The sequence below is a fragment of the Heteronotia binoei genome, chromosome 1 (genome assembly GCF_032191835.1).
Source record: "Heteronotia binoei isolate CCM8104 ecotype False Entrance Well chromosome 1, APGP_CSIRO_Hbin_v1, whole genome shotgun sequence".
NCBI lineage: Eukaryota > Metazoa > Chordata > Lepidosauria > Squamata > Gekkonidae > Heteronotia > Heteronotia binoei.
Window position 1 is genome coordinate 277,619,446 of NC_083223.1, and position 14,011 is coordinate 277,633,456.

Consider the following 14,011-nt stretch of genomic DNA (forward strand, 5'->3'; position numbering starts at 1 on the left):
CTTGCACCTGCTGGAATGGACATGGGTCAGCCATAGTTATCACAGAGCTTGTCCTTGAAAGGGCAGCTTCTGGGAGAGCTCTCTCAGCCTCACCCACCTCACAGGGTGTCTGTTATGGGGGGGGGGAGAAGATAAAGGAGATTGTAAGCCGCTCTGAGTCTCTGATGCAGAGAGAAGGGTGGAGTATAAATCTGCAATTCTTCTTCTGATCCCTCCTCTCTCTCCCTGTGTCCTCGCACTGTTGCACATGGCTTTCCATGGAGACATATATTTCTGCGGGTCTGTCCTGTAGAGGCAGTGCTCTCAAACCACCACCACCACCACCCCCCCCCCCCCCCAATACACATGATGCTGGACAAGTTGGCCATTTGGGATAGGGAAAGTATTCTTTAGGTTAAGCTTCTCTCTGTCTCCTTCCAACTGGAACATGAATGTGAATTCACGGCCGCGGGAGGTGGTGGCGGCTACAAGCATAGGGGATTGGATCAACATCTGGAGCAGTGGTCCATCAGTGTGACACAGAGTGTTGGACTGGATGGGCCATTGGCCTGATCCAACATGGCTTCTCTTATGTTCTTATGTGACACAGAGTGTTGGACTGGATGGGCCATTGGCCTGATCCAACATGGCTTCTCTTATGTTCTTATGTGACACAGAGTGTTGGACTGGATAGGCCATTGGCCTGATCCAACATGGCTTCTCTTCTGTTCTTATGAGACACAGAGTGTTGGACTGGAGGGGCCATTGGCCTGAACCAACATGGCTTCTCTTATGTTCTTATGTGACCAGAGTGTTGGACTGGATGGGCCATTGGCCTGATCCAACAGGGCTTCTCTTATGTTCTTATGAGACACAGAGTGTTGGACTGGAGGGGCCATTGGCCTGATCCAACATGGCTTCTCTTCTGTTCTTATGAGACACAGAGTGTTGGACTGGAGGGGCCATTGGCCTGATCCAACATGGATTCTCTTATGTTCTTATGTGACACAGAGTGTTGGACTGGAGGGGCCATTGGCCTGATCCAACATGGCTTCTCTTATGTTCTTATGTGACACAGAGTGTTGGACTGGAGGGGCCACTGGCCTGATCCAACATGGCTTCTCTTATGTTCTTCTGTGACACAGAGTGTTGGACTGGATGTACCATTGGCCTGATCCAACATGGCTTCTCTTATGTTCTTCTGTGACACAGAGTGTTGGACTGGAGGGGCCATTGGCCTGATCCAACATGGCTTCTTTTATGTTCTTATGTGACACAGAGTGTTGGACACAGAGTGTTAGCCGCCCTGAGCCTGAGTTGTTTATTATTATTATTATGGGCCATTGGCCTGATCCATCATGGCTTCTCTTATGTTCTCTTCTGTTCTTATGAATTGGAGCTATGTGACTAAATGTAACTTTTTTGTAATATACTTCCTGGGATATTTATTTCCTGCACTCAGTACCAATGCTCCCTCTAACGCGTGGAGTCTTGAGAGCAAAAAGTCCACTTCATGAGCTACTAGTGTTAAAAGTTGCGAGCAAACCATTTGGCTGCTGCAGAAATGAGTCTGCTCTGGGGCCCTTTTTCCTGAGACAAGACAAATAGGTCTGAGCCAGAGGCTAAGAGACTGTGGGCTAGCTCACACTAACTCAGCTTAGCAGGGACACTGCTCCGTCAGTACCACGCTTTGATGACTGGGCAAACTGTGATGATGATATTGGATTTATATTCCACCCTCCACTCCAAGTCTCAGAGTGGCTCACAATCTCCTTTATCTTCTTCCCCCACAACAGACACCCTGTGAGGTGGGTGGGGCTGAGAGGAATCTCATAGCAGCTGCCCTTTCCAGGACAATTCCTACAAGAGCTCTGGCTGACCCAAGGCCATTCCAGCAGCTGCGAGTGGAGGAGTGGGGAATCAAACCCAGTTCTCCCAGATAAGTGTCTGCGCACTTAATCAATACACCAAACTGGCACCAAGCTGTGTTGTATTAACCAAATATCCCACTAGTCTTGTGATAATCTGTTACAGAAGTTAGGTGCAGAAGACTGCAGATTTATACCCCACCCTTCTCTCTGAATCAGAGACTCAGAGCAACTTACAATCCCCTATATCTTCTCCCCCAACAACAGACACTCTGTGAGGTAGGTGGGGCTGAGAGAGCTCGGACACAAACTGCTCTTTCAAGGCCCATTCTTTTCAGATTAAGTCGGAGAGCCTCAAACGTTACTGCAGACTCGGTAGAAATTATAACCTATTTTTTTTTTCACCAAGGGTTTTTATATATATTTTTAAAATACCTGAGAACTGCCAGAGCTATGGCTAACCCAAGGCCATTCCGGCAGCTGCGAGTGGAGGAGTGGGGAATCAAACCCGGTTCTCCCAGATAAGAGTGCACACTTAACCACTACACCAAACTGGCTCTCCCAGAAGCTGCCCTATCAAGGACAACCTCTGCCAGAGCTATGGCTGACCCAAGGCCATTTCGGCAGCTGCGAGTGGAGGAGTGGGGAATCAAACCCGGTTCTCCCAGATAAGAGTCTGCACACTTCACCGCTACACCAAAGTGGCTCTCGGTTATACAGGGCTTACAAGACTTGTTTGTCCTTATTTGATTCTGAACTCAAAAGTTAACACTGGACTTTGTTTTGCTTTGTAGGGCCTTCGGCCATGAAGAAGACGCATACGTGTGAGTACTGCTCCTCTATCTGAATTCTCGTTGTTAGTTTGAAGGATTACCGTCCAAAAACCGGATATTATTCCCTGTTGGCCCAATTTTGAGTAAAGCGATATTGGGGGGTGTTTCCATACAGCAAATTCGCTTCCATCGATGAGCCGTCTCTGAAGCGCTATGGTCCTTTCAGACAGTACCGCCCCCCCCCCCCTCTTTTTTCGCTGCACGGTCTTCTTCAGACTTTAAAAAAAATGTTCTAAGGTGAACGCTGTAGTGCTAAACAGCTCTAGCACTGAACCACTGAAATGTCTTGACCCCTCCCCCTTGGAGGAGCCTGCTGTGTGTTTCCGCGTGGATTAACGTTCTAAGCGTGCCTTGGAAATGTTGGCTAAGCCAGTTTGGTGCCTCGTGCAGAGGTGCAACTGACAGACTCTCCCAGAAGTCGGCGAGCCCCCCTGCATCTTTGCAACAGCAGTGATTGGAGGATCTAAGGCGGGTGGGGAGACCAGCGGGACAGATCGTGCTGGGGTGTGACAACCGAGCTCCCTCATGGGGAGCTGCTTTCTGACAGTGTTTACTTCTCACAATGCTTCAGTTTCAACATTTGGGGTCTTCCATCGCTTCTGAGCAACAAAAGGCAGCGGCTCGAAGGGAAACTCTCTTCTCTGACCTCTGCTGTGGTTTCCCACGCATTGTCCTTCTTAAATTGTAGAGGAAGGATAAGAACGTAAGAGAAGCCATGTTGGATCAGGCCAATCGCCCATCCAGTTCAACACTCTGTGTCACACAGTGGCCAAAAAACCCAGGTGCCATCAGGAGGTCCATCAGTGGGGCCAGGACACTAGAAGCCCTCCCACTGTTGCTCCCCCACAAGCACCAAGAATACAGAGCATCACTTGCCCCAGACAGAGTAACATAAGAACCTAAGAGAAGCCATGTTGGATCAGGCCAATGGCCCATCCAATCCAACACTCTGTGTCACACAGAAGAAGAAGATATTGGATTTATATCCCGCCCTCCACTCCGAAGAGTCTCAGAGCGGCTCACAATCTCCTTTACCTTCCTCCCCCACAACAGACACCCTGTGAGGTGGGTGGGGCTGGAGAGGGCTCTCACAGCAGCTGCCCTTTCAAGGACAACCTCTGCCAGAGCTATGGCTGACCCAAGGCCATCTCAGCAGGTGCAAGTGGAGGAGTGGGGAATCAAACCCGGTTCTCCCAGATAAGAGTCCATGCACTTAACCACTACACCAAACTGGCCAAAAAACCCAGGTGCCATCAGGAGGTCCATCAGTGGGGCCAGGACACTAGAAGCCCTTCCACTGTTCCCCCCCCACACACACCCCAAGCACCAAGAATGTTAACCAAATTGGCATATTCTTCCTCACAGTCTTCTCCTCAGGCATACGAGAAAGGGTGGTGGCACCTTGGTTTCCTGTCGTCATTTTACGAAAGAAAATATTTTACCTTGAAATTCTGTATATTTTAGTTTGATCTATTCTTAATGCTGAATGTGATTTAGATGTATGATTTGAGTTGTTTTTCAATAAAAGTCTGGACTAGATGGACCTCACTGGTCTGATCCAGCAGGGCTCTTCTGAGGTTCTTTGCAGGGGAAGGCCTTGGCCTCTCTGCCCTGTTGTTGGCCCTCCAGAGGAACTGGCTGGCCACTGTGTGAGACAGGAGGCTGGACTAGATGGACCCTCCCTGGTCTGACCCAGCAGGGCTCTTCTGAGGTTCTTCTCAGGGGAAAGCCTTGGCCTCTCTGCCCTTTTGTTGGTCCTCCAGAGGAACTGGTTAGCCCTTGTATGAGACAGGAGGCTGGACAAGATGGACCCTCACTGGTTTGATCCAGCAGGGCTCGTCCGATATTCTTCTCAGGGGAAGGCCAAGTCCTCTTTTCCCTGTTGTTGGCCCTCCAAAGGAACTGGTTGGCCACTGTGTGAGACAGGAGCCTGGACTAGATGGTCTGATCCAGCAAGGCTCTCAAAAATTCACTGCCACAGGAGGTGGTGGCGGCCACAAGCATAGCCACCTTCAAGAGGGGTTTAGATAAAAATATGGAGCAGAGGTCCATCAGTGGCTATTAGCCACAGTGTTTGTATATATATATACATATATAAAAAAAAATTTTTTGCCACTGTGTGACACAGAGTTTTGGACTGGATGGGCCATTTGCCTGACCCAACATGGCTTCTCTTACGTTCTTATGTGACACAGAGTGTTGGACTGGATGGGCCATTGGCCTGACCCAACATGGCTTCGCTTACGTTCTTATGTGACACAGAGTGTTGGACTGGATGGGCCATTGGCCTGATCTAACATGGCTTCTTTTACGTTCTTATGTGACACAGAGTGTTGGACTGGATGGGCCATTGGCCGGATCTAACATGGCTTCTCTTATGTTCTAAAAGATTGGGGACCCCTGTTCTCAGTATTCTGTTTTCCAGCTGATATTTCTTAAGAAAGAGGTCTCAAGAAGGTCTGGAGGCAAACACGTTCCCTCCCTATTTTTCCCCATCACATAATGTTCTGAGTTAGATTGCTTTAGCACATGGAGGCTCAGATCCATGGCTGACAGCCGCCAGTAGAACACAGTGCCTAATTAACTTGTAGAACTCCTGGCCACAGAATGTGGTAGGGCCCACTGACACAAGTCTCTGTTAAAAAAAAAGAACCAAAACTGTTCTTAGGGGAAAGGTCCATCAATGGCTGTTAGCCGCGACGGCTGACGGAAAATCTCCATGTTCAGACGCAGTCTGTCTCTGTGTACCTGTTTCTCAGGACAGCAAGAGAGGGATGTTTGCTTAGTGTAAGAGCCACATAGAATAAATGTCAGATGTTTTGAGAGTCACAAGGCATGAACGTCAGAGGAAGGAAGGAGGTAGGGGTGGAAAGGAAGCAACTTTAAATGCACTCTTCAAGCCACTGGCTAGCTTGACTTGGAGAAGTGATTTGAAGACGATAGGTTAGGTTAGGTTTATTCAATTTATATCCCACCCTTCACACCAAGGCAGGCTCAATGCCTTCTCCAAGCTGGCTATGGAGACGGTGGGAGCTTCAACAGTCACACAATATGTGTGAAAGAGTCAAGTCACAGTTTGGCCACCCCGTTCTAGTCCTTGTACTCATTTGTGTAGTCCTTCCATGGAAACCAGTTGGGCAGGGTAGCAAAAAGGTTGCTGGCTTAGATGGACCTTGGGCATGATCTTCTGATGACCTATCCACCATGAATTTGTCTCCAGAAAGAGTCCTGCGGAAAGGTCCCTTCGGTGTGTGAGCAGCTGTGCCTGGGACAAAGGTATAATCTTCAAAGATAGCCTGCCTTTGAGCATGGAGGTCCCATTCAGCTACCCTCTATCGATCCACCTTCTCTGAATTTAGACTGTGTGGGCGGACTCTTATTTGGGAGCACCGGGTTTGATTCCCCACTCCTCCACTTGCACCTGCTGGAATGGCCTTGGGTCAGCCAGAGCTCTGGCAGAGGTTGTCCTTGAAAGGGCAGCTTCTGTCAGAGCTCCCTCAGCCCCACCTACCTCACAGGGTGTCTGCTGTGGGGGAGGAAGGGGAAGGAGATTGTGAGCCGCTCTGAGACTCTTCGGAGTGGAGGGCGGGATATAAATCCAACATTTACCTCACAGGGTGTCTGTTGTGGGGGAGGAAGGGAAAGGAGATTGTGAGCCGCTCTGAGACTCTTTGGAGTGGAGGGCGGGATATAAATCCAATATCTTCATCTACCTCACAGGGTGTCTGTTGTGGGGGAGGAAGGGAAAGGAGATTGTGAGCCGCTCTGAGACTCTTTGAAGTGGAGAGTGGGATATAAATCCAATATCTTCATCTACCTCACAGGGTGTCTGTTGTGGGGGAGGAAGGGAAAGGAGATTGTGAGCCGCTCTGAGACTCTTTGGAGTGGAGGGCGGGATATAAATCCAATATCTTCATCTACCTCACAGGGTGTCTGTTGTGGGGGAGGAAGGGAAAGGAGATTGTGAGCCGCTCTGAGACTCTTTGAAGTGGAGAGTGGGATATAAATCCAATATCTTCATCTACCTCACAGGGTGTCTGTTGTGGGGGAGGAAGGGAAAGGAGATTGTGAGCCGCTCTGAGACTCTTTGGAGTGGAGGGCGGGATATAAATCCAATATCTTCATCTACCACACTGGGTGTCTGTTGTGGGGGAGGAAGGGAAAGGAGTTTGTGAGCCGCTCTGAGACTCTTCGGAGTGGAGGGCGGGATATAAATCCAATATCTTCTTCTACCTCACAGGGTGTCTGTTGTGGGGGAGGAAGGGAAAGGAGATTGTGAGCCGCTCTGAGACTCTTCGGAGTGGAAGGCGGGATATCAATCCAATATCTTCATCTACCTCACAGGGTGTCTGTTGTGGGGGAGGAAGGGAAAGGAGATTGTGAGCCGCTCTGAGACTCTTCGGAGTGGAGGGCGGGATATAAATCTAATATCTTCATCTACCTCACAGGGTGTCTGTTGTGGGGTGGGGGGAGGGAAAGGAGATTGTGAGCCGCTCTGAGATTCGGAGTGGAGGGTGGGATATAAATCCAATATCATCTTCTTCTAAGATGCCACCTAGCCTCTTGGCCATCGCTGCGCCTTGCGGTGGTGAGTTCCACTGTCCTCCCTTCGGTATGAAGCATTTCCTCTTCTCTGTCTCGAACCTACTTTTCGAGTTCTAGGCGGGCAAGGAGGAAGGGAAGCGGTGGTGAGGTTACGTTCTTTCCCCTCGTGTCGGGGGCCTGGTAGATATTGCGTGCGAGCCACGAAGATATGTGGTAGGGTGACCCCATTCTGTTGCCGGGTCCCACCAACCAGCGTCATGGTTCTGACTCTTTCCTCGCTCGACGCGGTGCGGTCGGAATCCTCCTCCACCCGGCGACGCCTGAGATGTAGAAACGCAGTGTTCCAGAAGTGCAGCACACCTTGCGGTGGGAAAATGGAGTTATGATGTACCGGCAGGAAGCAATACCTGGCCCACCTACGAGGGTTACCGAGGTTGAGAGCAAGCAGGTAGGAGGATTCCGCTGGCCTAGGAAAATGGGGAAAGTGCAAAAAAGGACAACTAGAAGGATTCACGGGTTGGAACACTTTCCCTGTGAAGAAAGGTTAAAGCAAAGGTTTCAGGTTTTCACGGCTGGTAACATCATTAGGGTTTGTAGAATCTTTCAGGATCAAGTGCCGTGTTCTACTGGAGAAAGTTTTCTGGAAGGAAACATCTGGAAGGAAAACTTTCTCCAGTAGAACACGGCACTTGATCCCGAAAGATTCTACAAACCCTAAAGGTTAAAGCGCTTGGGGCTCTTTCGCTTGGAGAAACGTCGACTGAGGGGTGACGTGAGAGAGGTTGACAAGATGATGCATGGAATGGAGAAAGCAGAGAAAGAAGTCCTTTTCTCCCTTTCTCACAATACAAGAACTCGTGGGCATTCGATGAAATTGCTGAGCAGTCGGGTTAGAACGGATAAAAGGAAGTCCTTCTTCACCCAAAGGGTGATTAACGTGTGGAATTCACTGCCACAGGAGGTGGTGGCGGCTACAAGCATAGCCAGCTTCAAGAGGGGATTAGGTAAAATATGGAGCCAGAGGTCCATCAGCAGCTATTAGCCACAACATTTTATTGGAACTGTCTGGGGAGGTGATGCTCTGTATTCTTGGTGCTTGGGGGTGGGGGGAGTGGAAGGGCTTCTAGCCACACCTGTGAACCTCATGATGGCACTTGGGGGGGGTGGGGTTGGCCACTGTGTGACACAGAGTGTTGGACTGGATGGGCCATTGGCCTGATTCAACATGGCTTCTTTTATGTTCTTAAGTGACACAGAGTGTTGGACTGGATGGGCCATTGGCCTGATTCAACATGGCTTCTCTTATGTTCTTAAGTGACACAGAGTGTTGGACTGGATGGGCCATTGGCCTGATCCAACAGGGCTTCTCTTATGTGACACAGAGTTGGACTGGAGGGGCCACTGGCCTGATCCAACATGGCTTCTCTTATGTTCTTATATGACACAGAGTATTGGACTGGATGGGCCATTGGCCTGATCCAACATGGCTTCTCTTATGTTTTTATGACCTCCTTGGAAGAAGGGAGAGGTAAAAATGTATTCAGTAGAGAAATTGTATAGTCTTCATAATAACCCTTAGCTTTGTCTACTTCTCAGGTGTGTTGCGAGAATTAAATTGGGAGGGGGGAATTATGTATGCCACCTGCCGCCTACCTATACTTTCTTGAATCTCACAACACTAGAAGGGCCTTTACCTTAGCTAGGAGTATGTCCCTGCCATCTGCGGTAGTAGAGGGGAAGTATAAAGGCGCAGAGTGGTAAAGCTGCAGTCCTTCAGTAGGAGCCCTCTACAAGACCTGAGTTCGATCCCAGCAGAAGCTGGTTCAGGTAGCCGGCTCCAGGTTGACTCAGCCTTCCATCCTTCCGAGGTCGGTCAAATGAGTCCCTAGCTTGCTGGGGGGAAACTGTAGATGACTGGGGAAGGCAATGACAAACCACCCCGTAAAAAGTCTGCCGTGAAAATGTTTTGAAAGCAACATCACCCCAGTGTTGAAAACGACTGGTGCTTGCACAGGGGACTACCTTTACCTTTTACCTTATGCACTTAGGTTCTGTTCCTGTTCCCAGCCTGAAACAGATTCTCTGGAGCATAGATTTTTCAATTGTTCTTTTCATACGGTAAGCTGAAGGGAAATGATCAGCCCACTGTTGGAAAGGTTCCCTGGCAGATCAAAGAAACTCAAATTAGATAGATCCAAGCGGGCAGCCGTGTTGTCTGAAGCAGTTGAACAAAGCAGGAGTCAAGTTTCACCTTTAAGACCAACCAGGTTTTATTCAGAACGTAAGCTTTCGTGTGCTCTCTAAGCTCTCTAACCACAATACCTGATCCCCTCGTCGGATGAAGTGTGCTTAGAGAGCACACGAAAGCTTACGTTCTGAATAAAACTTGGTTGGTCTTAAAGGTGGCACTTGACTCCTGCTTTGTTAAATTCAAATTAGGTTATCTTCTGGCAGTCAGGAACCCCCAAACAGTGAGACGGGTAGCTCGGTTCTGTTCCCAGGTTGACAAAGAATGCAAAAAGTGAGACAAATAGGCCAAACTGTAAACCTTTAAACAATTTTTAAAGTGACGCTTTAAAATGGTTTCAAGGGTTAAATAATAATCTAAATTCTTTTTTGCTGTTATAACCCTCGAGCCGTCAAATTTTAATGTGCAGATTTTTTGTGGTACTTTTTATAAGGTATTTCTTTAAGGTTGTTCTAGATGGCTAAAATGTTCTGGTCAGTGACCGTAATAATAAATTGAACTGAACTGTATGCCACCCTAATCTCATGGGAAGAAAGGCGAGATATTTGGTAGAGAGCTGAAGCCGTCTTCGGATCAACCCTTAGCCTTCGAAGCAATGCATCGATAGCTTCTTTCAGTCTAAATTGACAGTGAGGCCTCATTTGGAGTACTGTGTACAATTCTGGTCACCGCACCTCAAAAAAGATATTATAGCTTTGGGAAAAGTCCAGAAAAGGGCAACTAGAACGACTATAGGGTTAGAACACTTTCCCTATGAAGAAAGGTTAAAACACTTGGGGCTCTTTCGCTTGGAGAAACATCGACTGAGGAGTGACATGATAGAGGTTTACAAGATTATGCATGGGGTAGAGGAGGTAGAGAAAGAAGTCCTTTTCTCTCTTTCTCACAGTATGAGAACTCGTGAGCACTCAATGAAATTGCTGAGCAGTCGGATTAGAACGGATAAAAGGAAGTACTTCTTCACCCAAAGGGTGATTAACACATGGAATTCACAGCCACAGGAGGTGGTGGCAGCTGCAAGCATAGCCAGCTTCAAGAGGGGATTGGATAAACATCTGGAGCAGAGGTCCATAAGTGACTATTAGCCACAGCATATTGTTGGAACTCTCTGTTTGGGGCAGGGATGCTCTGTATTCTCGGTGCTTGGGGGGGGGGGGGCAACAGTGTGAGGGCTTCTAGTGTCCTGGCCCCACTGATGGACCTCCTGATGGCACCTGTTGGTTTTTTGTTTTTTGCCACTTTGTGACACAGAGTGTTGGACTGGAGGGACCATTGGCCTGATCCAACATGGCTTCTCTTCTGTTCTTATGTGACACAGAGTGTTGGACTGGAGTGGCCACTGACCTGATCCAACATGGCTTCTCTTCTGTTCTTATGTGACACAGTGTTGGACTGGAGGGGCCATTGGCCTGATCCAACATGGCTCCTCGTGTTCTTATGTGACCCAGAGTGTTGGACTGGATGGGCCACTGGCCTGATCCAATATGGCTCCTCTTGTGTTCTTATGTGACACAGAGTGTTGGACTGGAGGGGCCACTGGCCTGATCCAACATGGCTTCTCTTCTGTTCTTATGTGTGACACAGAGTGTGGACTGGAGGGGCCACTGGCCTGATCCAACATGGCTCCTCTTATGTTCTTATGTGACACAGAGTGTTGGACTGGATGGGCCATTGGCCTGATCCAACATGGCTTCTCCTTTGTTTCTTACAGATTGAAGGGGGCAAGTCTTCCTTGGAGTGTGAACCTTAATCGCTCCATTCTCCTTCCGAGCTCACGCCCCCCCCCCCTCTCTTCTGCAATACGGGGCTAGTGCTGCTGACCTACCTGACAGAATTGTTGCAAGTATTTCCCAGTGGGCAATGCCTTTGGAATGCACGGAGCGTGCACAAGTGCTTTATAAATGCTACGGGAGGATTACGGAGTAGAATCCTTGAATCCTGTATCCTGCGATCGCCTTGGGAAGCTGAGATAGTGAATGAATTCAAGTGCAAATTGGCACAACCAAGGGCTGCGCCTTACCTGCCCTGGCGGTATTGCTCCCTTCTCCAAATAGACCCTCTCACCTTGATTGGAAATGGAAACTTTTTTTTCTTTCTTTCTTGTGGCTGTTCGTTCTTTTGCGGGTTTGGAACTTTCCAGCTCGCTGTTTCTTTCGTTCTCCCTCCCACCTCACCTCAAATACGGCTGGTGTTTCTGATTGGCTAAAAGGGGTGCCCTTCTCTGGGTGTTCGCATGTCACCTGTGCAAGCGTCGGTCGAGGCTGGCTTTTTAAAAAAGGGAATCATCTTCCCGGGCCCTCTGTGTTCTGAGATAAGCTGCCGGCACCCAGACCCCCAGCAGGGGTTGCAGGATCGAACCGCCGCGTTCCCTTCCCTTAAGGCAGTGCCATCATGAGAGGTAGGTCGCTCAAGGGGCGGGGGGGGGGGAGCAAAGCCTGCTGCTTTATACCACCTGTGGGTTTGGAAACAGCTCCCGAGAGCTGCGTTTTCTGCCCAAGCCCTGGGATGCTTGAAAAAGTCTGCTGCTGATTGAGAGAGTCTTTTGGAACTCTCAAAAAAGCCCGATGCTGGATGCCAGAATTTGCGGGATGCTTGAAAAAGTCTGCTGCTGATTGAGAGAGCCTTTTGGAACTCTCAAAAAAGCCTGATGCTGGATGCCAGAATTTGCGGGATGCTTGAAAAAGTCTGCTGCTGATTGAGAGAGTCTTTTGGAACTCTCAAAAAAGCCTGATGCCAGAATTTGCGGGATGCTTGAAAAAGTCTGCTGCTGATTGAGAGAGCCTTTTGGAACTCTCAAAAAAGCCTGATGCCGAATGCCAGAATTTTCGGGATGCTTGAAAAGGCCTAATGCCGAATGCCAGAATTTCCGGGATGCTTGAAAAAGTCTGCTGCTGATTGAGAGAGTCTTTTGGAACTCTCAAAAAAGCTTGATGCCGAATGCCAGAATTTTCGGGATGCTTGAAAAGGCCTAATGCCGAATGCCAGAATTTTCGGGGTGCTTCAAAAGACCTGATGCCGAATGCAAGAATTTTCGGTTTGCATTGGCTCCTTGTGCTGGCTCAGGGGGCCGTCTGAGGTTACCCAAAATAGAGTAACCGACACCACTCCCCGAATGACTGCTCTTATCTGCTCACTCTTGAAGCCCCTCAAACAAAGCAGGAAAAGAGGCACTCGGGGATAAATATGCAGCCCCGCGTTAGGTTTCGCGTTCCCACAAGCCGTGAGGCAGGTGCTGTACGCCCTTCAGAGGTGGCTTGGCCGCCCTCCCCATGACACTGTGCAGAAAAGGAGAGGCTGGGGATTGATCAAAGGTACAGAAAGGGTGCAGAATAGAAAAAGAGTTGTTTATCGCCAGCAGCTGTGAAAAGCAGGTGGTGGTGGTACGCAGAGTCGCGGGGTAGGGGGAGGAGAGGCAGCACCAAAACTCTGGTGTTTAAAAACGCGACTGCAACGAACCTTGAAATGACTGGCAGGTCGAGTCAGAGGGGACAACGTGCATCTTTGCACGCGCATAATGAACTTAAGAGAACATAATGAACTTAAAACTTGGAGAGCCAGTTTGGTGCAGTGGTTAAGCGTGCGGACTCTTATCTGGGAGAACCGGGTTTGATTCCCCACTCCTCCACTTGCAGCTGCTGGAATGGCCTTGGGTCAGCCATAGCTCTGGCAGAGGTTGTCCTTGAAAGGGCAGCTGCTGAGAGAGCCCTCTCAGCCCCACCCACCTCAAAGGGTGTCTGTTGTGGGGGAGGAAGGGAAAGGAGATTGTGAGCCACTCTGAGACTCTTCGGAGTGAAGGGCGGGATATAAATCCAATATCTTCATTTACCTCACAGGTGTCTGTTGTGGGGGGGGGGGAAGGTAAAGAAGATTGTGAGCCACTCTAAGATTATTCAGAGTGGAGGGCGGGATATAAATCCAATATTTTCATCTACCTCACAGGGTGTCTGTTGTGGGGGAGGAAGGGAAAGGAGATTGTGAGCCGCTCTGAGACTCTTCGGAGTGGAGGGCGGGATATAAATCCAATATCTTCATCTACCTCACAGGGTGTCTGTTGTGGGGGAGGAAGGGAAAGGAGATTGTGAGCCGCTCTGAGACTCTTTGGAGTGGAGGGCGGGATATAAATCCAATATCTTCATCTACCTCACAGGGTGTCTGTTGTGGGGGAGGAAGGGAAAGGAGATTGTGAGCCGCTCTGAGACTCTTCGGAGTGAAGGGCGGGATATAAATCCAATATCTTCATTTACCTCACAGGTGTCTGTTGGGGGGGGGGGAAGGTAAAGAAGATTGTGAGCCACTCTGAGATTATTCGGAGTGGAGGACGGGATATAAATCCAATATCTTCATCTACCTCACAGGGTGTCTGTTGTGGGGGAGGAAGGGAAAGGAGATTGTGAGCCGCTCTGAGACTCTTCGGAGTGAAGGGCGGGATAGAAATCCAATATCTTCATTTACCTCACAGGTGTCTGTTGTGGGGGGGGGGGAGGTAAAGAAGATTGTGAGCCACTCTGAGATTATTCGGAGTGGAGGGCGGGATATAA

General features: G+C 49.2%; 1 protein-coding gene across 1 annotated transcript in view; it reads left to right on the plus strand.

Annotated features, from left to right (window-relative positions):
• The first annotated feature begins 2,642 nt into the window (after positions 1–2,642).
• Positions 2,643–14,011, plus strand: part of RORC (RAR related orphan receptor C) — a 171,349-nt gene continuing 159,980 nt past the window's right edge. Inside the window, exon 1 of the mRNA XM_060256107.1 lies at positions 2,643–2,671. Coding sequence (XP_060112090.1) covers positions 2,653–2,671 — 19 coding nt within the window. The 5' untranslated portion in view covers positions 2,643–2,652. The remainder of the gene's footprint in view (positions 2,672–14,011) is intronic.